Source organism: Onychomys torridus, chromosome 2 (assembly GCF_903995425.1).
Source record: "Onychomys torridus chromosome 2, mOncTor1.1, whole genome shotgun sequence".
NCBI classification, from domain to species: domain Eukaryota; kingdom Metazoa; phylum Chordata; class Mammalia; order Rodentia; family Cricetidae; genus Onychomys; species Onychomys torridus.
In genome coordinates this window covers 163,727,803-163,755,335 of record NC_050444.1, presented here as the reverse complement: position 1 = coordinate 163,755,335, position 27,533 = coordinate 163,727,803, and the positions used below count along the sequence as shown (strand labels likewise).

Sequence of the window (27,533 nt, the reverse complement as noted above, 5' to 3'; positions counted from 1 at the left end):
CAGACTGGCCTTGAACTCGTGGAGGTATAACTGAGTGCTGGCTGGTAGTAAAGACATGTGCCACCATGCCTGGCCTGAGTGCTACAATTTTTACTGGCATCATTGCCCACTTGTCTTCCCAAGTCCTCCTCTTCCTTCACCCCAAGCCCGGGGAGCTTCTCCTTCCCAAGTCCATTCTCTTGTCAAGCCTTCCTGAGATGCACACTGCTTTTCTCTCTCGAAGCTTCTCTACAGAAAGGGCAGCCTCTGAGATTGTCACATTCTACCTACAGCCACCAGAGGGCACCATGATGCACCAAGCTCCAAGGGCAGCATCTTGCTACAGAAGGAAGCCAGCTTCACAGGGTAGTCCCACTCCATCTCCATGCCAACCCCAAACACATTGTGGCTGGCATAGTTCATTCTTCACACCCAAGCTCCTGCCTTTCCACTGAGAGAGGTGGCTCCCTGCTCAGACTGAATGCTGTGCTGTGGTCTGAATGTTGCTGAGCCCAAAAATTCATGTGTGTAAACTCTACCCTCCGAAGTGATAGGACCAGGAAGTAGAGCCTCTGGGCAATGACTGGGTCATGGGGCCTGTGTGCACAGCCTTCAAATGAGGCAAGTGCTATTTAGACAAACAGAGGTCTCACACGGACTCAACCATGAGAAGACACCAACAATGATGCAGGGAGCAGGCCCTCCCCAGACAGGTCGCTGGTGCAAGATCAGCTTCTGCTGTGCATCGGCTCGCCTGTCCTGGGTTTATGTAGCCTATCAGACATGGTAGATGCCAGGACACCATTACAAAGTAAATGTAGGCAAGTAACCCGGAGGCTTTCTGTGAGAAACTGTTCACACTGCAGTAGTCTACCAAGTGTGAGACGGTATGATGCCCAAACTAGCCTTACTCCAGGAACACTTACACAGCAAGACCCTGGTTCAAAAGTCTGGTACTTCCTTGAAAATCTGTTAGCCATTACCTAAGCCTTCACCAAGTTCTAACTTATCGGTGGGTCTTGCCTCCATGTGGATGGTTGCTGGCTAGCCAGGACAGTACGTACTGAAGACTCTCTTCAAGTACAATAAGCTTGAGGTAGAACCTCCCTTCTCTAATCAAATAGCACCCACAGCATAACTTAAGACTGGGCTCAACTGCCCAAAATTGCCATCATCCTGCTGAGTTTTTGTGACATCCAAACTCATGGTGATACAGCCCTGTTCCCAGTGTCCTCACCACGAGAATCCACTCATGGAGACACTCACTGGCTTTGTGCATCCACAGGGTCAACTCCGCCTTAAATGTGGCCCTGAGGTGGCATCCTCAGATGCTACTTCCAACTCAGTTTCTCCTGCCGTCCGTATCACACGTATAGTCTCTTCCTCCGCAGAAGTCTCTATGCCTAAGTCATGCGAGATGGCTGGATTCCACAGCCGCCAGACCCCTGTTCACTCCGATGCTGTACCCTCGTCAGTCTTCTCCAGTTTCTAGTGTCCAGATCCATCAGACAAGTCACTGCGGCAGACACAGACACTGAAGCACACCTCTCAGATGGCACCTGCGAGCTGGAAATGCCCCTCACCCCACAGGCTGCAGAGTGGCTGTCACGTCAGCAGATGTAGCAGCCACATCTTCATCAGAGCTCCTGGGTGGCCAGGGATATGGCCAATAAAAAGCAGTTTTGTTTGTTTTGTGCAGTATTGAGCATAGAACCTAGGGCCTCTCACATTCTAAGTGAGCACTTTCCCATTACACTATGGCCCAGGTCTTCTTAGTAATTTGTATTTTGAGATGGTATATCACTAAGGTATCTAGGCTGGCCTTGAACTCACCCCTACTCCAGCCTTTCTGAAAGCAGCAGGTCTCAGCAGCCCACTCAGGAAACAGGCTTCGCTGCCTTCAGAGAGCGCAGGCAGAATGGACTCAGGACACTCTTTCTTAGGAGCCCTGGGGTTCTGGAATGGTCAGGGAGTGCTGGCTTCCCCTTAAAGTCACCAGCTGCCTCAGCCCTCACAGGAGAGGCCACCCGTGCTGGAACACTTAGAAGCCATGCACTGGCTTTTCCTCTCCAGCTGTCAAAGTCCCAGATGCCATTGTCCAGTAGAAGGCTGTTTCATCTACGCTGTAAGTCTGCTGTCTGCTGGGGCCACTTGCTACCAAAGGTCTCTAGACCAGTGGCTCTCAATCTTCCTAATGTTGTAACCCTTTAATACAGCTTCTCATGTTGTGGTGACCCCCAATTATTATGTTGTAGTCATCCCCAACCCCCAACTATTTTATTTTTAAAAATAAACAAATTCTTTTCATTGCTACTTTATAACTGTAATTGTGCTACTGTTATGAACTGTAATGTAAGTATCTGTGTTTTCCCATGGTCTGTAAAAGGATCATTCGACCCCTAAAACTGGGTGGGTGGCTCAATGAGGTGTCACCAGTGGCACCTGTTGCTGCCCTTGCACACCTATGTCACAGCGATGCCCTTCTGCAGGAGCCTCAGCTGACTCAACTCCCTCAACTCGAGGGGCTAAAGAGAGTCAGGGGGCAGGCCTGGCTCTGGACAATGCTTTGGCTGAAGGGAATGCAGTGGCTGGCTTGATCCTATCTCCAGACCAGGACATTTCCTGGACATCAACCATCAAGCTTTTGTCTTTCTTATCATTCCCATGTTAATACTTCTAAAGCCTGCCAAGAATTCTTCCTCCAGCTCACAGCTTGGATCGGCCTTAGTCTATCTCGGCTTTTGATGCTCCTTCCCCGTTCCTAATGTTTGATGTCTAACAAAAGTCACTGGGAGCTGGGAGGTGGTAGCACACCCCTTTAATCCCAGCACTCTGGAGGCAGAAGCAGGCAATCTCTGAGTTCAAGGTCAGACTGGTCTACAGAGCGAGTTTCAGGACAGCAAGGACTATACAGAGAAACCCTGTCTCAAAAAAACAAACAAAAAACCATGTAGGGGAACTGGTAGGGTGTTTGCCCAGCATGCATGAGGCCTTGGGGTTAGTACTCAGCACCACATACACCAGACATGGTGATACATACCTACATCCAACTAGTGCCTGGACAGAGAGGAAGAAGACCCCACCTCAGTTAAAGGAAGTGGGTAGATACAAAGGACACCTCTGTGGGCTAATGTGAACACAGGGTCTATTCAGGACAGGGAACCCCCAGACAGGAGCCATTATTCTGACCTGAGGCTAGGGCTCACCTGACCACAAGCTCAAGACAGGGCCCTGGGGCTGGAGAGATGGTTAGGAGCATGTTCTGCTTGTACAGAAGACCAGAATCCTGTTCCTAGAACTCATGTTGGGCAGCTCACAACTGCCTACAACTCCAGCTCCAGGGCACCTGACACTCTCTTCTGCCCTCCATGGTACCTGCACTCAAATATACATACCAAGACATAAGCACACATATATACATTTTTTTTTTAATTTAAAAATCTTAAAAACAGGGCTGGAGAGATGGCTCAGCAGTTAAGAACACCAACTACTCTTCCAGAGGTCCTGAGTTCAATTCCCAGCACCCACATGGTGGCTCACAACTATCTGTAATGAGATCTGGCGCCCTCTTCTGTACACATAATAGATAAATAAATCTTTTTAAAAAAAATATTAAAAACAGCAACAAAATACCAGGGTTTCATCAGTACTGGGTGCTTTGGAGCAAGGTTGGTGGGGGGCACTGCTCATAAATCCTCATAGCAGATATGGTTAATAAAGAATGTGAACTGAAGAATTATCAAAATGTGCCACAGACACAACACATGCCAGGACATTCCTGCTAAAGCAGCATCAATAGATTTGTTCACTGCAAGTTTGCCACAGACCTTCATTTGAAGAAAGGACGACATATGTGGAGCACAATAAACAAAGCGCAGCATGAGGCATCTGTGCCTTGTTATGGCAGGCTGCACAGTCGGGCCAGCATGTCTCTGCAGCAGGAATCTTAAAGGGTCTTATTAATAAAAACAAACCTGGAGCCAGGCACTGGGATCAATGCTGAAAAATCAGAGAAGCAAAACAAGCCACAGCCACCTCACCAATTCCTCAGCTGATCCTGTTTCCTCAGACTGGAGGCCTCTCAGCTGAACTGTGCTGCTCAAAAGCCTAAAAGCTTAACCAGCTCTAGTTCCTGGTTTTCATGCCTTATATATCTTTCTGCTTCCTACCATCACTTCCTGGGATTAAAGGGGTGAGTCACCATGCCTGACTGTTTCCATGTGGCTTTAAACTCACAGAGATCCAGATGGATCCCTGCTCTCCAAGTGATAGGATTAAAGATGTGTGTGCCACCATTTTCTGGCCTCTATGTCTATCTAGTGGCTGTTCTGTTGTCCTCTGACCTCAGATAAGTTTATTAGGATGCACAATATTTTTGGGGAACACAATATCACCACATGTCTCTTGTTCCAGCTTGCCATCTTGGCCAGGTCAAAATACATGGTGCCTCTCTGGGGTCCCTGGCCTGAATAGACCCTGTGTTCACATCAGCTAATAAAGGGTAATAGAGGAGTCTTGTGTATTTACCCACTTTTCTTTAAATGAGGTGGGGTCTTGCTCCTCTCTGCCGAGGGCACTAGCTGAGACCCACAGCCCAGAGGCTGTGCACTGCAGACCCCCACCCCCCGGCAGGCCCGCTTCTGTGCACTGCAGATACCACTGCTGTGGGATGTTCTCTATCTATGCTGTAAATGTATTGCTATGATTGACTGATAAATAAAACGCTGATTGGCCAGTAGCCAGGCAGGAAGTATAGATGGGACTAGCAGAGAGGAGTCTTGGGGGAACAAAAAGGTGGAAATCAGAGAGAGACACTGCGAGCCACCACGAGAAACAGATGTCAAGATACCAGAAGCCACAAGCCACGTGGCAACTTATAGATTAATAGAAATGGGTTAATTTAAGATATAAGAATAGTTAGCAAGAAGCCTGCCACGGCCATACAGTTTATAAATAATATATGTGTTTACTTGTTTGTCCTGACCGTGGGCCAGGACCAGGAAAACATGAGCTACACACCACCACTACCACCACCCTGGCAGGCCCACCTCTGTGCACTGCAGACTCCCTGCAGGCCCACCTCTGCACTTACCACAACATGCAGCTGTCAAGGCAGATTCTCTGTCACTGGCTGGCCTCAGAAAAAAATGTCAGGTCCTTCTGGCTGTCATCTTATGATGACCTACAGAGACTCTGACGTTCTAAACCCAGACAGCCTGTCCTACAGGCCCCAAAATAGCTGCAGAGACACCTCCCACTGCACAGTTTCTGAGGAGGTAAAACACCGGTCCCAGCAATATGCAGGGCCAGCAATATTCAGAAACTTAGCGAAGCACAGAAAGCCAAGCACTTGCCCACAACCACCAGAGCTCAGTCAGAGACAGAAATGGGGCTCAGGCAGCTTGTCACCCATACTTCAGTTCTTAAATATGATATGACATCCACACAGGCATAGACTATTTCTGACCACAACCAAGGAGCTAGCAGGGCTCAAGATGAGGCCCTGTGCGAGCCACAGCCCCTGAAGGATCCAGCATGGAAGGTGGTAAAGAGGGCCCTTCAGCTATCTAGCAGCTTTGTCTCTGCTGATTTCCCTCCACACTGAGGCCAAAGCCAAACCTTATTCCCTGAGGCCCCAAGCAGGGTTCACCATGTCAGAGCCTCCAGAGACCTAGACCTAGTAGGCAAGGCAAGTATGCTGCATATCTGGCCTCCACGTGATCTACTTTCCAGACCCCCACACTGTTATGGTGCTATGGAGTGCAAAATCTTATGGGTAATCCCAGTATATAAGAACAAGGGCCCAGGCACTTACCCCATTCTGGCTATTACAATGTCGGGTGCTGATGATGGCCCCTGCCTCCTCAATCATCTTCAAAATGGTCCCTCCATGAACATTGCCAGCCACGTTGGCATCATCTGGCCGCATAATCCTACAGCAGGTAAGAGAAATGAGATAAGCCTCTTCAAGAGGACACTACGACAGTAACCCCTGGGGAGAGAAGCAAGTGCACCAGAGGGCTGGCTGGCTCCCACAGGAAGGACAAGAATTTCCCACACATCTTGGCTCTCTCTCAATATAGTGTGTCCATCAAGGCTAATCTGACAGGCATGGAAGGGCTTCACCGTCCTCTCTCTAGAAGACAGAAGACAAGCAGAGGACTTTTCCTTCCTGAGGCCACAGGTGCCTGTAGGGAGAGAAGCCCACCTGTCCTCAGAGGACTGAGGGCAGCAGTTTTCCCAGGACCACTAGGCAGGGAGGTGGCTGAGCTGCTGCAGTCCCTCAGAGCCTATGTGCCAGGCTCACCCCGGGGCAGAGCTCCGATTACAGCTGAGTGAGCCCCAGGAGCAAATCCCAGAACAGAACTTACCAGGAGGCCCAGAGCACAGAGCAGCTGCAGATGTTGTGAAAATGAGGCATAGGCCACATCTTCAAGATCTCTAGACTAAATACTCACAAGCCCACTGGTTTTCTCGCTTGCCCACAAGTGGGGAGATCCTCACGAGATGCAAGGTAGTACCAAAGACCCCAGGTTGGGATCTGGGAGCTGAGAGCTCTCAGGGCCAGAATAGAAACACTAGCTCATTCTTCCAGAAGAGCGACTTTGTACTTCCTGTGGGCAGCTAGCCACTCAGACTGTACAAAATCCCAGGGCTCTCAACAAGCCAGTTTGGTACTGTCACAAGCTGCCCTGGGAGCACTGGCAACATCCCAGATGTCCATGCAACTAATAACATGTACCTTCTCAGGTGACACGTAATGGGTGCTTGCCTATGTGTCTAACACTGTCTGTGGCTCACTCCTAGTGAGTAAGGTCCCAGACCAGCATGCTCAGGCCGAGAGCTGCAAAGCCTTTTACAGCAGCTGGCAGTCTGAACAAGTCAAGACTCTCAAAAGAGATCAGGCCTGGCCCCAGCTCTGAGCTCTGGGTATCTAGGACAAGTTGCCAATCAATGACTTAACTGGATTAATCATTCCTTCGACTCTTCACCTGTAAAATGGACAGATGTCACAGCAGTGATACCTCAGCTGACTACAGGGAGACAAAGAGCCTGGAAACATGCCAGGACTATGCTGCCCAGCCAGGTGACTGTGCACAGCTGGCACCCAGCAAATGCTAAGCAGTATGTCTCCCTACATTATACACTTAGCCAGCCTGGCTGGAAGCTTCAAGAAAGAGCCAGAAGCAAATGCAAACAACCTTGATGCCACCCGCCTTCAAAGTCACTCCTTCACCAGGTAAAAGGGTATAGAGCAGCCAATCCTGCCTGACACCAGGGTGAGAAGCTACCAGAGTGGCTACACACCGTAATGGTGATATGAGGTTTAGCTGTGCACAAAACATGCACACAGAGTCCTAGACTATGAAGGTAGCTTCTAGAACCTTCACTTGAGTGCTTTAAGAATTTGAGTTTTGGGTTGGGGATTTAGCTCAGTGGTAGAGCACTTGCCTAGCAAGTGCAAGGCCCCGGGTTCAATCCTCAGCTTAAAAAAAAAAAAAAAAAAAAGAATTTGAGTTTTTCTCAGAAGCTCCTAAATAACCAAAGTACGAAAAATTAGTGTCTGGCCAAAATTAACCAAAATTGGGACAGCTGCATCATAGCCCCTCTCCCAAATGCTCAGGGACGTCATAGAAGAGGCGATGGAAAGGCTGTGAGACCCAGAGGTTGAGGAAGACTGGACAAAGCAATGTCTTCCGGGCATGCTGGGACTCACAGCAGCTACAGGTGCCTGCCAGCCTCCATCACAAGATCAAGCCAGTCAGCACCGAAGCCCATGGGAGACCTGGGCAGGGGGTGATGATCCCCTAGCTGAAGGGGGTGGTGGCAGTTGATGGCTGCTAAGCAAGGGAGTCAGCCTTAGCAAGTTTCCCTACAAATGACTACATACACATATGATATACATAGCTATATTTATGCATGGATGTGTGTGCGCACACAATAATTTAAGGATTTATTTGTACTTATGTGTCTGGATGAGTGTATGCCACATGCGTATAGGTACCTCTGAAGGCCAGAAGTGAGTGTCAGATCCCCTAGAGCTATTACAGATGGTTGTGAGCCACCCAATGTGGGTGCTGTTACATCGTCTCTCCAGCCCTACAACAATAATTTTTAAAAAGAATGATGGGTACAAAGCCAGACACAGTGGCTCACATCTGTAATCCCAGCACTCAGGAAGCTGAGGCAGGAGAATTAACATTAGCTCAAGGCTAGCCTGGGCAACACAGCAAGGCCTTGTCTCAGAAAGAATGAATAACAACAATGGGACAATCTGAGTTGGAAGCATACTGGAGAGTGACCAACCAGGAGCTTGGTTGCCCCAAGGAGGGAATGTCAACTGGACCGGGATTTGGTTTCAGTTAGAAATCACATCAGCCTAACAAATAATCTCCTGGCATCCTTGGCCATTTCCTCCTCACTTGTGAACTGGCCAGGGCCCAGGCATTCCTGGAGCATTCTACAGATGTATTCTCAGGGTGCAGCCTACCTTCCCTGCAGTCCAGGGGCAGGAGAATGCTGTTCTAAAGCAAAAAGCAGGCATCAGAATAAGTAAGAGGGTCCAAGGTCGGGGGGAGCCATTCTTGTTTGTTTTTGTTTTTGTTTTTTCGAGACAGGGTTTCTCTGTGTAGCTTTGCGCCTTTCCTGGAACTCGCTTTGGAGACCAGGCTGGCCTCGAACTTAACGAGATCTGGCTGGCTCTGTCTCACGAGTGCTGGGATTAAAGGCGTGTGCCACCACCGCCGGGGGGGGGGGGGGGGGGCATTCTTTTTTGTTGTTTTTGTTTTTGTTTTTCTGTTTTCCAAGACAGGGTTTCTCTTGTAACCCTGGCTGTCCTGAAACTCACTCTGTAGACCAGGCTGGCCTTGAACTCAAGAGATCCATCTGCCTCTGCCTCCAGAGTGCTGGGATAAAGGAATGTGCTACCACCCCAGGGGAAGGGAGAGCCATTCTTTTTTTTAACTTTTTTTTAAAGATTATTTATTATGTACACAGTGTTCTGTCTGCATGTATGACTGCAGGCCAGAAGAGGGCGCCAGATCTCACTACAGACGGTTATGAGTCACCATGTGGTTGCTGGGAAATGAACTCAGGACCTCTGAAAGAGCAGCCAGTGCTCTTAACCTCTGAGCCATCTCTCCACCCACCCCCCTTTTAAGATTTTTAAAGAAATTACTTATTCTTATTTTATGTGCATTGGTGTTTTGCCTGTGTGTATGTCTGTGTGAGGGTGTCAGATCCCCCGGAACTGGAGTTATATACAGGTGTGAGCTGCCAAGTAGGTGCTAGGAATTGAACCCAGGTCCTCTGGAAGAACAGCCAGTGCTCCTAACTACTGAGCCATCTCTCCAGTCAAGGAGGAGCCATTCTTATCCATAGCCTCACAGCAGGCATTCTGGCCACACCTGTCCTGACCACACCTGGTCACAAACTCCTTGGAATCTTTCTAAGGTAGACCCCAGCCCAGAGCCCTGCATGGAACCTATAACCTGCAGTGAACCTAGTTTACTTCTATGCCCAAGCCCCACCTAGTAATTAGGAAAGTGGCTGTCTTTGAAATTAGACCTTCCAAGGTGTTAATTAACCCATACTGCTTGTGGCCAGACTTTGTGAGAAATACCTGAACCAATTTAAAAACAGGGTAGATGTATTTCAGCCTATAGTTCCAGAGGTTTGAGTCCAGGGGCAGCAGGAGCCATGGCTTAGAGGCCGAGTTGTGGCAGAGCACCATGTGGGTGAAGCAGCCAGCAGAGGTTGCTCACCGATCACAGTGGGGAGGAAATATCCTCAATAGGCCCATGCTTTGGACACCTGCTCCCTCCCCAGCTGAGAGCACTAGCTTGGGAGATTCCGAGCATGGGGTATGGAGCCTTGGCAGAAGCAGGGGTAGGCCTGGTTCCTGCCTCTCTGTGCTTCCTGGGCCACCACAACATGAACAACCTCCTTTGCATGCTCCCTCCCACCACTAAGAAGTGCTTTGCTCTCCCCCCAACATGGACTGAAGGAAACCAGGCTCCAGACCCAATCTTCCTTCCCGTGTGTCAAGAGCTGTGGCCTGCAAAGTGGAGAGAAGACAGGAAGGTGTGGGGGAAAGACAGACCCTTCAAAGTCACACAGCCAGTGACCTGCTGCTCTAGATGCTCCCCCTCATGCTCGCACGCACGCACGCACACACTTCTATTCCAGTTCTATATCCATCAATGAACTCACTCACTGATGAGGACAGAGCCCTCAGGGCCAGTCACTTCCCCAAATCCCCACCTCTTGCATCAGGGACCAGGCTTTCAATACATGAGGTTTTTGGAGCTCATATCCAAAATGGGCTCTAATGCCCTTACAGGAACAGAGAATTCTAAGACACAGAGAAAAGCCACTGCAGACAGAATAAGAGACTAGAGTGCCTCGACCACAACCAGGAAACACCAGAGGTCCCCGGAAGCCAGTAGAAACTACAGGCGGAAAAGCTCCTCCCACAGCCTGTGACTCCAGGATTGAGACCTGTCACCTCCGCCGTTCTAAGCAGCAGTGCCACACCCCCATCCATGCTGTCCGACCTTTAGACACCCTTCCTTCATCCACTGAGGCAACAGTGTGGCGCTAGCGAGCCATTCAGAATGGCAGTGGCCCCACCAGCCATTCTAGCAGCAGCTTGGGAAGGGGGATGACCACTGGCTCCTCCTCCTGCAGCCCACCAAGGCTGTGGCCAGTATCTATAAATCTACCTTGAAAATGTCAGCGCTAAAATTAAAACACTGCTTTGTGGAAACCATGGCAATTGGGGAGGGGTGTGCCTGACTCCCTCCACTTCACAGAGAAAACGGAAAGGACTAAAACAGAGGTGGACCCCACCAAGCTCCAAGAACAGCACAGATGGGCCAGAAGCCCCCTGGGTCTCAGCAGGTACCCGGAGAACAAGTAGAGGATGTGTGTGTTCCCAGCCACAGCCAGAGACAATACTACACACCCATAAGAGGGCAGGGATAGGAGAAACATCTAGACCAAGAAAAAGTTTTAGGGGCGTTCTAGACCCCAGAGCAGAGGGGAAAGGAACCAATAATCCCCTCCCAAACTCCCAACCTCACACATGCTTCGGGAAGAGAAATGACCAGACTCCATGGGTGGCCCAAGGACCAGCACCCACAACATCAGCAACAGAGTCCAACACAGGCAGGTGGGAAATGCAACAGCCTCCAGCAATCAAACCAGGAATAAGGGTTCCCACTCCAGTGGGTGTGAGAAAGAGAGGGAGCAGGGGTAAGGCTGGACTAAAGACCCATCTACATCCCCAAAGCTCCAAATGGGGAACATTCTGACCCCTGTCCAGAGCCAGGTCATTGGGGTTGGACTCCGGAAGTGCTCCAGTAGGCCAGAACAAGGCAAATGCAGGCCCAAACACTGCAAACATGTCCCTGACAGGTTTGCCCTTCTCCCCATTCCCTCTGCCTTGCTAAAGCCAGCCACCAAGGTCTAGTCCCTTATTTGGCCACGTCCTCCCCCTGAGGCTGGCTACCAAGGTCCAGCTATCAGAGTATTGAAGTCCAGCAATCAAGAGCCCCCTTGTGACTACCCTAATTAACATATCCAATCGAAATCAACCACCTCATCCTAACACAGGGTTTCCCTTTTTACCTTTATAAACTCACTTGCCTATGGGTCATGTCTGTCTCCTCTCTATCCAGAGGCAGGCCTTTGTCCCTTTGAGGCAAACACCCCTTGTCCCTTGTTTATTTCCCTTCTCCCTCATCCTCTATCTCCTGTCTTTGTCTCTATTCCCTGCTTTTGTCCCTCTGAAGCAAATAAATCTCCTTTGTGCTGAGAACTTGGTCTTGGAGTGTCTTGTGCTGACTTCTGGTCCTCTCGTTTCCTGTCTTAGCTTTGAGTCCCTGATGTCCAGGGTAAGTAGACACAGGACCAGGGTACTCCTGATAGCCTCCCTGGCTACACGAAGCTAGTCAGGCTGCCAGGCACAGGAGCCACATCCAAGTGTCTCTCAGATATTCAATCTGGCACTGGATAGAGAAATGTGCTGGGCAAGGAAGCCATGAAACCAGGACTCCCCAGACTGGGATTCAAGAAAGCCCCCATGGCAAAAGATACCTTTAGTCCCAGCATTCAGGAGGCAAAAACAGGCAGATCTCTGTGAGCTCAAGACCATCTACATAGTGAGTTCCAATCCAGCCAGAGCTATAAAGTGAGACTCTGTCTCAAAAAAAAAAAAAAAAAAAGGATATGAAGGCAATCTGGCTATGACATCTGTCCCCCACTCCATCACCAGGGTTGATGAGGCTGATCTGGTTGGCTAGGCAGGTATCCTCTTTCTCCTCTTCACTGCCTCATGTGCATCTGCCCCAATGCCGGGCACTCCGTGCTCTTGATGGAAGAGAACGACCTTCCCTGAATAGAGGAGGGCCTGTCTTCAGTCAAGGGTGTATGCGTAGCCACACCCCCGCTACAACCTCCAAACAAGCTCAGAGACGAAGAAAAATAACCAGGCTGCGGCGGCGGCGCACGCCTTTGACCCCACCCAGCACTCGGGAGGCAGAGGCAGGCGGATCTTTATGAGTTCAAGGCCAGCCTGGGCTACAGAGAAAGTTCCAGGACAGCCAAGGGTTACACGGAAAACCTTGTCTCAAAAAAAGGAGGAGGAAAGAAGAGAAAACAGGAAAAGAGGAAACAGGATAACGGTAGCCAGAATTTCCCAACCTGTCAAGCCCAGCCTGTCCCAGCCCCATCTCACCAAACCACTGACCAGACCAGGCTTCAGGGGACCACCTGCTGACTTCCTGAACTGCTTAATCTAAACAGGAAGAGGCTGTAGCAACCAAAGCCAGCTGTCATAGAAACTGTGTTACAGATCATTCCAACAGATGCAACTCTATGAGCCCTTTCTGGCAACTATACCAGGGGAGCGGGAAGCAAAGGTGTCACCACTGAGCAGTATTCAGGGCGACATCTGAAGGCTCTGCCCTTCCCCAGCCTTGCTCAGACAAAATGAGTCGCAGCCAGAACCTATTGCCAGTCATCGAGATCTCCTGAAAGGCTGAGGAAGGCTGAGGCAGAGCGGAGCCTTCTTGGGCAGAGCCTGCAACCCACTGAAACGAAGTTCTGTCACTAGCACCAGGGCCTAAGGGACAGCTGGAAGGGACAGATGTCTAGGGCCCCTCACCTGCCAGAGATCATGGTAACTGTCTGGGCCTCACAATCTCCTCCTGCCACTCCTCAGACATGAAGCTCTAGAGCTACCAGCTACCTCAAGTCCCCCAGTGCCCCCACCATGACCATACTTCTCCCACCTTACCTCTCCCGGGTGGTGAAGTCAAAAGCCACAACAGCCAGAGACAAGTGCAATGCTGGTCCCTGGGGAGGTGACCAGACCTCACATGACTTCCAAACCATCCTCAGCAGCACTGCTTCCCCACAAATCTGCAACCAGACCTGAAATGCAAACTCCAGCTACACCGCCACCAGGCCATGCAGGCGAGGCTGTGCCACGACTAACAGACACGGCAACTGTAGGCTACTCAGTGCCTCCCAGAATGAGCATCTTGACTTGGCCCTGGGCCTCGAGTCTGTTGTCACAGGAACTGAGGTCAGAGAGCAAAGAGCGGCAGCCAGTCCTGCACCGGCAGACAGCCCCTATCAAAGGACCTGCTTCCAACTTCCACTCCTGACAGACCCAGCCCTGGAGGACTTCCTAATTTAGGAGCTATCTGATAAAAGCAGCCAAGGTAAATTATTACAGGTGCCACTGTGAGGCAACCTCCCTGAAGGAGGACACAAAAGCATCCCAGGACCCCATGGCTGGATACCACAATTCTAACCACCCAGGTATCAAAGTAAGTCTCAACATACTTCTACCACTTGGGGACCCGCAGATCCTCCCAGTTCCTAACTCACTGTTTGACCTTCTCTCTGAGGTAGGCCTTGGTGACTCCCTTTCTGCAGACCTGGAGAGACAAGGCTCGCTGCAGGGGGAACATGTTCTGTGTCTCTGCTCCCTCCAGAAGCCGAAGCCAAAAGCAAGTGAGGGAACAGCCTGGCACCCAATGCTACGCCCTTTGGACTTGCCCCCTCACTCCAGGTAGGCATTGCTCCCTCCCTAAGCAACCCCAGCTTCTCCCATGCCTGGCCCCAGCACCAGCTATCTCAGACACACTACCCACCCCAAGAGGTAAGGCACCTCCACAGTAATGGTGGCTGAGCCGTGACAGAGGATGACTGGCCCATGGTTTAGCCACATGAGTGACTAATTCCAAAAATGAACAGTCAGAGCTGATGCTCTCCCTACTCAGTTAACCATAAGTCACCTAGTGACAAAACCAGATGTCTGGAAGCATTCACAGCAGCAGCACTCACAAACCAAAAAGTGGAAACCACCCTTATGTCCATCACTCTTGCTAAGTCCATAAATGAAACATCATTTGACCATGAAGAGGATTGGCGGGGAGATGGAGAGATGACTCGGAGGACTTGAGTTTGTATTCTTAGCACCCACATAAAAAGCCAGGCTCAGTGGTGTTGTAATCCCAGAGCTGGCAGGTACAGGCAGGAGGACCACAAGACATTTGCAGAGCAAGCCAGTCTAGCCAAGTCAGGAACTTCTGGTTGAGTGTGGACAATGTCCAATAAAACAACAACAAACCGGTCGAAAGTTGTTGTGGGATGTTCTGTATGCGTTGCTCTGATTGACAAGTGAGCTGTAAGGTACCAGTAAGCCACGAGCCATGTGGCAACTTATAGACTAATAGAAATGGGTTCATTTAAGATAGAACAACAGCTAGCAAGAAGCCAGCCACAGCCATACAGTTTGTAAGCAATATAAGTCTCTGTATGTTTGCTTGGGTCTGAGTGGCTGCAGGACTGGCGGGTAGAGAGGTTTGTCTCGACCGTGGGCCAGACAGAGCCAGGAAAACTCCAGCTACAGAGAGTTATGGAGGAAAACACCTAACAGGGACTCTGGGCTCCACACACAAACACAGGTACAAACACTTGCATATACATGTACACACACATGCATATACCACATATATGCACCAACAGTAATAAATAAACAAACAAATTTTTTAAAGGACTGAGGAAACTATGCACATGTGGATGAACATGCCAAAGGTATCAGAAGCAGCTGGGAGTGGTGAGCCAGCCTGTGCACTCATAAAACTGAGGCAGAAATAGTGTGACTCTAAGGCTAATGGCTACACTGTGAGAGTCTTTCTCAGAGAAACAAAGGGTATGAGATGGCTTAGCGGTTAAGAGCACTGGCTGCTCTTCCAGAGGTCCTGAGGTCAATTCCCAGCAACCATAGGGTGGCTCACAACCATCCATAATGAGATCTGGTGCCCTCTTCTGGCCTGCAGGCATACATGCAGGCAGAACATTGTACATAATAAATAAATAAATCTTAAAAAAAAAAAAGGAGGAGGAGGAGAAGAAGAATCAGAAGAAGAAGAAGGAGGAGGAGGAGGAGGAGGAGGAGGAGGAGGAGGAGGAGAAGCCGCCAAGGGCTGCATAACTCAGTACTAAGCACTCATCCTGCATCCATAGGCCCTGGGTTATATCACCCAAACCCACAAAAAAGAATAGAGTAAAAGAAACCAGATAGTGCTAGGTGGTGACGTATGCCCTTAGTTCCAGCACTTGGGAGACAGAGGTAGGTGGATCTCAGTGAGTTCAAGGCCAGCCTGGTCCACAATGTGAGTTCTAGAACAGCCAGGACTGTTACAGAGAAACACTATAGCACGAATCTTAAATGGTCTTATTAATAAAAACAAACCTGGAGCCAGATATTGGGGTGAATGCTGGAAGATCAGAGAAGCAGAACAAGCCACAGCTACCACACCTTGCCAGTTCCTCAGCTGATCCTGTTTCCTCAAACTGGAAGCCTCTGAGTCCTCATCCAAATAAATCTCAGCTGAACTGCTGCTCCAAAGCCTAAAAGCTTAAAACCAGCCAAATGCTTCTAGTTCCTGGTCTTCAGGCCTTATACATCTTTCTGCTTTCTGTCATCACTCCCTGGGATTAAAGGCTCACTTTTTGGGATTAAAGGCGAGTGTCACCATGCCTGACTGTTTCCAATGTGGCCTTGAACTCACAGAGATCCAGACAGATTTCTGCCTCTGGAATGCTAGGATTAAAGGTGTGAGTGCCACCATTTTCTAGCCTCTGTATCTAGTGGCTGTTCTGTCCTCTGACTCCAGATAAGTTTATTAGGGTGCACAATATTTTGGGGAACACAATACCACCACAAAACCCTGTCTCGAAAAACCAAAAAAAAAAAAAAAAAAAAAAAAAAAGAGGAGGAGGAGGAGGAAGCAGCAGCCAGACAGTAGATTGATGGCTACCAGGGCCTGGGCAGGGGGATGGAGGAAACTGTATGGAGCACAGGTACGTTTCTGTGGATGATAAAGTGCCCAGAGAATGGAGGTTGCACAATATTTGGGTTTACTAAATATCTAGGGACTGTACTTATACCCTGAAGGGCAAACTTTGTGGTTTATAAGTCTTCTCAAAGAAGTCATAAGCAGCTGGGTGGTGGTGGCACACACCTTTAACAGGTGGGATCTTTGTGAGTTCAAGGCCAGCCTGGTCCAGAGTGAGTTCCAGGACAGCCAGGGCTATTACACAGAGAAACCCTGTCTCAAAAAACTTTTAAAGTCATAAACAGCAAAATGGATATGTGAAGCCACATGGACATAAGTTGGCCTCCCCATTCCAGAGCTGGCTGTGTGAGCAGTGCTCTGAGAGAACCCCTAAAAAAAGCACCCTTGACTCAGAAAGGCACTCCCAAAACTTAGCAAAAATGAACAGCTGCCAGGCATGATGGCATATGACTGCTATCCTAGCACTCAGGAGGCAGAGGCAGGCAGATCTCTGTGAATTCAAGGCCAGCCTGGTCTACATAGCAAGTTTCAAGAGACCCTGTCTCAAAAGAGAGACAGACAGACCCACCCAGCTAGCTGGTGTTGCTGGCCCTACACTAACATACAAAAGAGAACCAGCTAGGGGCCCTAGGAACAGACCAAACCCACACCTCACTTTGTGTTTGGTGTTTTTCCAGGGAATATAGACCACTGCCTTCCGCAGCTTTCAACAGCACGGGAAAGCATTCTTCCCAAAAAGTCAGAGACTTCACCAAGCACCAAGGTCTAGAGTCACAGAGAAGTGGGTACTGAGCCAGCTAGGCACTGTAACTCAAAAAGAACAATAGGCTAGCTTACAGAGGGGCCTCCGCAGACTTTCAGGACATGACACATCCACATCCCCTAGACAGGCCATGTTCCCTCCCTCTACAGCTCATCCCCTCATGCCAGAGGAAGCTTGATCCAGACCCCATAAAGATACCTCAAAAAATGTGTGTGTGTGTGTGTGTGTGTGTGTGTGTGTGTGTGTGTGTGTGAAGGCCAAAAGAGGGCAGTGGCTCCCCTGGAGCTGGAGTTTCAGGTGGTTGCCAGGTGTCCCATGTGGGTTGTCGGAACCAAGCCTGGATCCTCTGCAAAAGCAGTGAGGGTCTTGTCTTAGCTGTTTTTTGAGACAGTTCTCACAGGGGGGTATGGGCTAGTTTTGGATTTGTGACCAAACTCATTTTTATAAAATTCTAGAAAATCAAAACCACAACACAGAAAACCAGCCAGCAGATGCCTGAGGGTGGAGGGCTAGAGGGTGGTGTCTTAGTCAGACGTCATGGCGTCTCTTCACAGCAACTCTTAGAAAAGAAAGGATTTAATTGGAGCTTGCTTCACAGTTTCAGAGACTCAGCCCACTATTGTCATGGCAGGAAGCATGGCAGCACTCAGGCAGAGTGCTGGAGAAGCCGAGGGTTCTACATCTGCATCTGAGGGCAGCAGGAAGAGAGAGGTGAGCCAACACTTCCGCCAACAAGGCCACACCTAATCACTCTCACCTAGCACGACTCCCTCAGGACCGTGCATTCAAATACATGAGCCTATGAGGGTTGCTCCTATTAAACCACCACAGGTGCTGAGGCATAAAATGCAACCGGAGGAAACTCCCAAGGGTGATGGCCTGTTCCTCATCTTGACAATGGCCTGGCCTTGCAGGCATGTACGTATATGGGTCAAAGTTGGACAAATACATTAAGTGGGTGCAACTATACAAATTACACACTTCAATAAAGTAATTTAAACAAGTGCCAACTCCACTCCCACTGTCCAATTACAGAATCCTATGTTCTTGGCAGGTACCTCTGGCCTTGGATTAACACGCTAACCCTGGGTGTGCTCCCAGAATCCAGCCTATTTCAGTAAGTGTAATTATGTCACAGGGACTGAGACTGGGTACCTGGGCTGGGGGCAGAGTGTTCCAAGCCCTCTGGGCCCATGACTGAGAACAATGCAGCTTTGCACTAACAGACACCTCGCTGGTACATGGCCCCCAGAAAACTGGACACAGTGGTACATACCTGCAATCCTAGCAGCTGAGAAGCAAAGGCAGGACCATCAAAGCCAAACTGGTCTACAAAGCAAATTGCAGGCAAGCAAAGGCTACTTAGGGAGATCTGTCCCAGGCCGGGGATATTTATACTTTATACCTACAACGATGTGGACAGGCAGGGATGGCCCATGGGCAAAGCAGCAGACTGGAGTGTATCCCCAGAACAATCTCAAGTATGAGGTCACCCCATCTCACTCTGAGTGTCAAGGGACACACAGAGAAGTGGCCTGTGGAGAGAGATTAACATGCACAAACAGGCACCTCCATGAGAGGCAAGGAGAAAATTCCAAGAGCAAAGGGGTCCAGCAGCCCCGCCAGTGCTCCAGTGGTGACGAGACCACACCCTACGTCATCACTAACCCCTAGGGCCAAAGTGTCTTCGCCTGTAAGAGGTGATGGCAGAGCTGATGGTCCCTGGAGGATGAACCCAACACTGTGCCAGGTTCCTCCCACCATGGAAGCACCAGCATGAGTTCCAAAGTCACCATCTGCTGAGGACAAGGTTGCAGAGTCAAGGTTCAAAAGGAGAAACTGAGTCTGGCTGTGGTGGTTTGAAAAAAAAATGGCCCCCAAAGGGAGTGGCACTATTAGGAGGTGTGGCCAGCACACACACACACACACACACACACACACACACACACACACACACACACATTCGCACACACCCCAACATACACACACACACACAATCTATCACAAAGGCACCAAAAACACTGTAGGGGCAAAGAACAGCCTTAAGCAGTAATGAGAGAGTATGCAAAGAATAAAGCTGTCCCTTACCTACAGAGCATACAAAAAGTAATTCAGAACAGACCTCAGGCCAAAATCTAAGAGCCCTGAGGAGAAAATGTAAGGCCACTTCCTGACACAGGGCTTGTATATGAGAAAGTAGGTAAATTAGACTCACAAAATATAAATATTTTCTACATTAATAGTATCAACAGAATCTAAAGCCAGGACACGAAAAGGGGAAGCTATCTGTAAATCATGTGCCCAGTAAAGAGCTAGAGAGCAGCTTTTTTTTTTTTTTTTTTTGGTTTTTAGAGACAGGGTTACAGGGTTACAGGGTTTCTCTGTGTAGCTTTGGTGCCTGTCCTGGAACTCACTCTGTAGCCCAGGCTGGCCTCGAACTCACAGAGATCCACCTGCCTCTGCCCCCCAAGTGCTGGGATTACAGGCGTGCGCCACCACCACCCGGCTTGGAGCCCTGGCTGTCCTGGAGCTCACTATGTAGACCAGACTGGTCTTGAACACAGATCTAACTGTGACCAACAAGCACACTATGGAAGGGCTAAGTGTGCAGCACAGCAGTACAAAGTGCATCGGGTGTGCACAAGGCCCTGGTGCTACAGCTGCTGAATAATGTGTCATTTTTTTTAATACAATAGAACACACACTAATGGAAAGACAAATCAAAAGTACAAGAGCCCAGGACAATAGTGCACACCTATAATCCCAGCTCTCTGGAGGCTGAGGCAAGAGAATAAAGAATTCCAAGCTACACAATAAATGGGAGGCCAGCTAGATTTAAGGAAGGAAGGAAGGGAAGGGAAGGGAAGGGAAGGGAAGGGAAGGGAAGGGAAGGGAAGGGAAGGGAAGGGAAGGAGGAAGAGAGAGAGGAAGGGAAGGAAGGAAGGAAGGAAGGAAGGAAGGAAGGAAGGAAGGAAGGAAGGAAGGGAGAGAAAGGAAAGGAAAGGAAAGGAAAGGAAAGGAAAGGAAAGGAAAGGAAAGGAAAGGAAAGGAGGGAGAGAGAGGAAGGGAAGGAAGGAAGGAAAAAAGGAAGGGAAGGGAAGGGAACAAAAGGGAAAGGAAAGGAGGGAGAGAGAGAGGAAGGGAAGGAAGGAAGAAAAAAATATAGGGGGGGGACAAAACATGAGATATTATTGCACAACCCCATTTGGATGTGAAATAAGCCATGCCTGCATTCAAAAGTGGTTGCAGGCTGCCTGTGCCCCATCACTCATGCTGCAGGGAGAGGATGCCAAAAGCCTTTCCCCATGTTTTGAAGGTCCACCCTGTACTGGCCAGCTCCTGGTGCTTTCTAACATCTTCCTTCTCACGGCTGCTATCAGCAGGCTCCCTGAGTGCCCTCCACCAGCACTGGGCAGTGTCCTCAGAGGTTTATGGAAGGGAGGCAGAAACAAAGCTCTGCCTTGAGGGGTTTATTCTGGCCTAGCTTTTCAAGCATCCCATGAGCCTCAGTCATGTCTTGTGGCACATCCTTTCCTGCCTTCCGTGGCTGCTGGAGAAGAGAGAACCCAGAAGCCTGTGTGGTGATAGGCTACCTGACCCCTCTTCCTTGCCTCCCAGGTGTTCGTGGACACCGGAGGGCCAGAGAGTGAACAGCAGGACCACTACACCAAGTGAAACTGAAGACACTGTCCACTCAGAACATCACTGAACAGCTATTTCGCTCTGCTTAGTCACTGGCTCAGGCATGGGAGACTCCAGCATATAAAGTCTTGACACCAGCACCACGGAAGGCCATCATGCCCTGTCCATCCACTACTGCCTGGAATGTTGACAGTGACAAGGAATTTGTTGTTAACTTTGCTACCTCCCCAAAAAGCGGTGCAATAAACCTTACAGATAAAAAAAATAAATAAAAATAGTGAGTAAGCAACTCAGGCATGGGGCACTTTTTGTTGCTGTTGTTTTTCGTTTTTCGAGACAGGGTTTCTCTGTGTAGCTTTGCACCTTTCCTGGATCTTGCTTGGTAGACCAGGCTGGCCTCGAACTCACAAAGATCCCGTCTGCCTCTGCCTCCTGAGTGCTGGGATTACAGGCATGTGCCACCACCACCCGGCTGCATGGGGCACTTTTAAAGCCAACATTCACAGAGCAGGAGCCTGTGCAGTGTATGGTCTGAAGACACAATGAGACGATGCCTCAAGAGGAAAGAAAGAGGGGGATCTGTGGGTGGTATGAGAAGTGAGTAGAAATTCTCTTTTTTTAAAAGATTTATTTATTTATTATGTATACAGGAGAGGGTGCCAGATCTCATTACAAATGGTTGTCAGCCACCATGTGGTTGCTGGGAATTGAACTCAGGACCTCTGGAAGAGCAGTCAGTGCTCTTAACCTCTGAGCCATCTCTCCAGCCCTGAAAATTTCTTAATAAAGAAAAAAATGAAAAAAAAAAAAAATACAAACCAGCCCCCAAAAAATTTGTCTTTGATATTTTTTTATGTATAGACTGTCCACATGAAACTATGGTTTGTTGTTCACATCATGTCTTTAATAACAAAATGATCATAAAAAAAAGAGGAAAGAAAGAAACAGGAGCTAGAGGACCAGCTCGGTGACACAGCATGACCAAAGTATGCCCCCCTAAAAACAACAGAAAATGAGTATGCTGTTGTGGGGGCTGGGACTTTCGCACTGCTCAGAGGCTTGATAAATGGTGTGCTCCTTAAAATATCAGAAATATAACTAATGACTTTATTATCTGGTGAACCATGTCTGGGTGTACATCCAGCTGGAACAGTCACACAAGACTATTCCAATGGGGCATGCTCATGGCAGCATTATGTCACAGTCAGCCCATCACCAGGCAAGTAGAAAGAAAGTATCCTAGCCTCATGAGGAACATTACCCTGCCTTTAAAAGAGGAAGAAAGAAGCCCGGCAGTGGTGGAGCACACCTTTAATCCCAGCACTTGGAAGGAAGAACCAGGAGGATCTCTGTGAGTTCCAGGCCAGCCTGGTCTACAGAGTGAGTTCTAGGACAGGCTCCAAAGCTACACAGAGAAACCCTGTCTCAAAAGAGGAAAGAAAGAGGCTGAGGACACAGTGCAATGGCAGAGTGCTTGCCTGTTTGAACACGGTCCAGGAATGAAGGAACAAGGCCCTGTACTGATGAACACACTATCACAAGACACTGTACAACCGCCTGAGGCCTCAGAGCAGTCAGATTCACAGTTCAGCCTTCTACCATAGAAGGGGCTGCCAGAGACTGAGGAAGGTGGATGGGGACAGTCTGATAGGCCAGACTAGCGTTTCCTTCTGGAGACAACGTGGTATGTGATGTTACCTGTATTTTAACACATTTTTGGAAGCTGGAAAAAAATGTCTAAGAAGGAAAATTGTATCTAGAATGTATAAAAAACTTTCATGACTCAACTAATAAAAAACAAGCCTACCAGAAAGCAGGCTAAGATCAAGCAAGTGTGGTGGTGTACATCTACAGCCCCAGCACTCAGGAAGTGGAGGCAGAAAGATCGGGAGTTCAAGGCCAGCTTCCACAACATAGTGAGTTTGAGGCTAGACTGTGATATCAGACCCTATCTCAAGAAAGCCAAAAGAGCCAGGCGGTGGTGGCACATGTCTTTAGTCCCAGCACAGGCAGAGCAGAGGGAGCTCTGTGATTTCAAGACCAGCCTGGTCTACACAGCTAGCTAATTCCAGGACAACCCAGGCTATATAGTGAGATATCTCAAAAGGTAAGAAGTCAGGGGAAGTGTGATAAAGAGCTGGCTCATTGGTTAAAAATGCTTGCTGCTCTACCAGAGGACCCAAGTTCAGTTCCCAGCAACCACATGGCAGTCTCAACCTCATATAACGCCAGCTCCGAGAGACCCAACAGCTCTTCTGGCCTCTGTGGTCACCTACACACATGACCTACTCACATGACCCCACACACACACACATATATACATAAATTAAAAACAATAAATCTTTAAAAAGAAAAAGAAGCCAAGTGTGGCAGCACACACCTTTAATCCCAGCACTCGAGAGGCAGAGACAGCCAGATCTCTGGGAATTCAAAGCCAGCCTGGTCTACAGAGCTAGTTCCAGGACTGCCAAGGCTACACAGAGAAACCTGTCATGAAAAACAAAGTCAAAGAAACAAACAAACAAACAAAGCAAGTTTTAGGCCAGGACTGTCACACAGAGGGAACCCTGTCTCAGAAAAAGAAAGAAGGGAAGTCTGAGTCCTCAAGGGAGTGCCAATCACACCCACCAACAAGCAAGTGCTGGCCAGGGTGTGGGACACTGAACCCTCCTACACGCTGGGAGGGCTTATTACAAACGGGTCCTGTGGAAGCCAACCTGCATGCTCCCAAGGTTGACTGGGAGTTACCAGGGGATTCTAAGTCTGCTCCCAAATAAGCTGTTTCCATGCACACCACCTCTGTTGACAAACATCAGGTGATGTTTCCACTTCTTCAGCTCAGGTCCTACAACTCAGTGCCTGTCTGCCACCAATCCCAAAGGCCAAAAGGGCTTGGTCGGTCCCCAAAGACCACCCGCTTCAGACACCAGATACAAGTCCCATTCGACACAGTCATCCAAATCAGTGTTCCCACAAGCCCCTCCTCCAATCTACTAACTGGGGTAGGGGGTGGGGGGTAGGGGAGACATGTCGACTTACTACAGGCTCATTACCAAGGCCAGGACTGCAGGCACTGGGCACTCTGCTGGGATCCTGGAGACAGGTGCAGAAAATAGAGAGTTTGGAGACAGCCTGGGGTACACAGAAAGGCTCTATCTCAAAAAAAAAAAAAAGCTTCTTTTTTAAATGAAGGGCACAACCAGGATCAGCCAAACTGATGTAGTGAATGAGAAGCTCGAAAATAAATGCTACCTCATCATCAAGAGCTTTTAGGGGGATTTCATGATTGATCAAGTCATTGGTCACGGGTGATTAACTCAAACCAAGAACCTCTCCCACCCCCCACCCCCGGAAGTAACATGTAATGGGATGAAGCCAAAAGTCCAGGCAGTCTTTCAAGAGGCCAGCCCCCATCACCTCATCAGCTTACAAAGACATTCCTGTCACCACCACCTCTATTCCAAGAGTTTTAAGAGCCAGGAGAACAAACACCCTTTACTGTTGCTTGCAAAACTGGGCAATTTAGCTGGGTGGCCTTGGCGCACGCCTTTAATCCAGCACTCAGGAGGCAGAGCCAGAAAGATCTCTGAGTTCGAGGCCAGCCTGGTCTACAGAGTGAGATCGAGGACAGGCACCAAAACTACAGAGAGAAACCCTGTGTGTGTGTGTGGGGGGGGGGGGGGGGGACACGGGACATGAGGAAACTCATGGTGACACAGCTCAGGGAAGATACTAACGCCACCAGGTTGTGAACTTGAATGGATAAAATGTATGCATGCGAATTACATCCCAACTAAGTTTCTGCAAAGCTCAGGGAAAATAAAAGCCCATTCATTCGGAAGCAGACAGAAGCTGCAGGTCTCTCAGCCAACTGGAAGAGCAGCTTGGGAGACAGCCTGGGCCCACACAGCTGCTAGTTCATAGCAGTGGTGACCTCCAACCACACTCAAACGCATTTATGACTAGGAAGGGCTCAGCTTCCAAGTCTGGAACCCGGGAGCCTCCATGGTCCCCAAAAGAACAGCATGACAAACCTCAACTGAAACTACCTATTGACAAGAGGCAGCACACCCAACCCCCATTCCTAAGGATTTACAGCACATCCTCTGTTTCCTTGAGGCAAAGTCCCGGGGGAACAGATATCATTGCCAGTCGTCCTACCTTCCTGTGGCGATGATGCAATGTCCAGACTTTTGGCGATCTGCTCTGGTTCTGAGAGCCCTCATGGAAGGCCAGCATCTCCCTTCCCTGAGCCCTAAACACCCCTGGCCTGTCACCAGGCTCCAGGAGGCTACTTGCCTCCCCACCTCCCAGAGGCGCAGGGTGCTAGCAGCAAGCAGTTTCATCCTGTGGAGTAGGACAAACCCGTTTATCCTCCCTCTCAGCAAGAGGCTTAGAGCTGCTGTGTCTACCAGCCAGTACCCAGCTTAGCAAAGGGGCCTCCTCAAGGGGACCCAGCTAGCTCCTCTTCCCACCACCAGTGAGTAGGCAAATGATTGATGAGCAAGCAGGCAAGCTGCTGGGTCTGTTCCTGCAGCCCAGTGATGCAAGCAGCTCAGGAGGACCTGTGAAGTCACTCAGCCTTGCCTTACTTCTCTGAGGGAGGAAACGGGGAGGAGAGAGAAAGGCACCGCCTATCTTCAGGGTTGACAGCTCCCTCTAGGACCCCCTTCTCCGAGAACTTGAAGCCAAGCTTCACCCTGCTTGGCTTATGCCAAGCTGAAGCACAGGTCCCCGTTTCGGCGCCTGGGCCAAAAGATCCTCAGCAAGGCTGGGCTGCCGAGTAGGGCAGAGGTCCCGGCTCGGCATGAAGGCAGCGGAAGTTCTTCCGGAGGACAACAAAGTGTTCGCAGTGGAGCAGCACCACAGAGGCAAACACGCGGCTGGACTCCGCCCTCCCATTCTGAAGGGGGAGGAGACTCCAGAGCTGGTGTTCTCTACCCTCCATTGTGGAAAGAACCAAAGGCTCAGATTAGTCATCTGTCTCCACCCTTTGGCTCCAAAACAAAAAGTCAATTCACCTGCCTCCTAGCCACCTCTGGTGTTCTCTTTGCTCCAAGCATTCTCCAATGCCAGGTTATCTTGCAGCAAATACCAGACAACATGGCTTGGCATCCATAAACATTTCAGCATCCTCTCTAAAACCCAGGCTCCTTCTCAAATCCACCACAGGCTAGGTGGCGTTTGCCCTCTCATTTGCTAGGGAGCTTAGGAAGCAGAGCAGAGACCCTCCTGAGCACAGAATTTCAGGATAGCCTGGGCCACACAGTGAAGTCTCACACATGGTTTGGTTTGGTTTTTAAAGACAGGGTCTTACTATGTCACCCTAGCTCACCTGGAACTCACCGATGTAAGCCAGGCTGGCCCCACATTCACAGAGATCCCCCAGGCTTCTTCTGCCTTCCCAAGTGCTGGGATTACAGCCATGCACTACTAGGCCTGGCTTCCATTTTTAAATAAGTAAATAAGTAAGTAAGTAAATAAATAAATAAATAAATAAATCTAGAACATATAATAAAAATCCCTCCACCTCATCAAACATCAAGTGGCTGTTCCCATGCCCTAGATTACATCCCAATGCCTGTGAAATCACATTTGTACAGTACATTCACTACTGTTAAAATCCCAAATACTCACTGACTGCAGAGATGAGCCAGCTGGGATGTGCAGGGAAAGTCCAGCACCTACCCAGGTGAGGCTCACAGGCACTACGTAAGTATGATGTCCTCCCCAGGCAATCGGAGAACAAAACACCATGAAAGAAAGCCGCTGATCAGCTTCTGGGTGTCAATAGTTAAGGAAGGAAGTAACTGCCCTGTGGTGATGTTGTGTGGCCTAATAAACTTGCCTGAGGATCAGAGGAAGAGCCAGCCACTAGATTAGACACAAAGGACAGGCAGTTGTGGCACACACCTTTAATCCCAGCACTTGAGATCTCATGTCTTTGCTTGGGAAGCACACATACCTTTAATCCCAGGAAGTGATGTCTGGGCAGAGGAAGGTATATAAATTGTGAGGAAAGAAGAACTCACTCTCTTTAGGCTGAGGGTTTCATAGAAGTAAGGACTAGTGCCTGGCTGCTCTGCTTCTCTGATCTTTCAGCTTTCACCCTGATATCTGGCTCCGGGGTTTTTTTTTATTAAAAGACCATCTAAGATTCGAATAACAGCCCCTCCCTATCAGATGTGATGAAGATATTCTGTTTCATAGTCAGATGGTCAAACACAGGCACCCACACAACTGTCAAAACACAATGAAATAAACGTGCACATCTGTAATCCCAAAACTTGGGAGATGGAAGCAGGAGGATCAGGAGTTCAAGGCTATCTATCCTCCACACATGGCAAATTTGAAACTAGCCTGGGCTACATGAGACTGCCTCAAAACAAAACAAAACAAACTTCAGTGAAATGTACATTTAACACAGACACATTTTATACAGAATGGTTTTATGGAGTGTGTGCCTTTTTAATTGTATCTATATACAAACAAGGTTTTTACAAAAGCAAAGCTCAAGCTAGAACTGAAGCTTGTGGGAAAGCACTCAGCTGCCATGCACAGGCCCTGAGTGCTTGATTCCCTGCAGAAAGACAACTATTTTATAAATATTTAAAATAAATATTTTTTACTTTTTTTTTTTTTTTGAGCTGAAGATCGAACCCAGGGCCTAGCAAGCGCTCTACCACTGAGCTAAATCCCCAACCCAAAATAAATATTTTTTAACAGCAAAGAACAATATAATGACAACTGAGAAGGCTAGAGAGATGGCT

General features: G+C 49.1%; 1 protein-coding gene and 1 non-coding gene across 2 annotated transcripts in view; one reads left to right on the top strand and one right to left on the bottom strand.

Moving 5' to 3' along the window:
- Acot7 (acyl-CoA thioesterase 7) overlaps nucleotides 1–27,533 on the bottom strand; it is an 84,408-nt gene that overhangs the window by 49,637 nt on the left and 7,238 nt on the right. Inside the window, exon 2 of the mRNA XM_036178643.1 lies at nucleotides 5,795–5,912. Within this exon, the coding sequence (XP_036034536.1) occupies nucleotides 5,795–5,912 (118 nt within the window). The remainder of the gene's footprint in view (nucleotides 1–5,794; nucleotides 5,913–27,533) is intronic.
- On the top strand, nucleotides 20,347–20,476 carry LOC118578992. Its single transcript, XR_004944367.1, has one exon. It is a non-coding gene; the product is annotated as a small nucleolar RNA SNORA71 (small nucleolar RNA).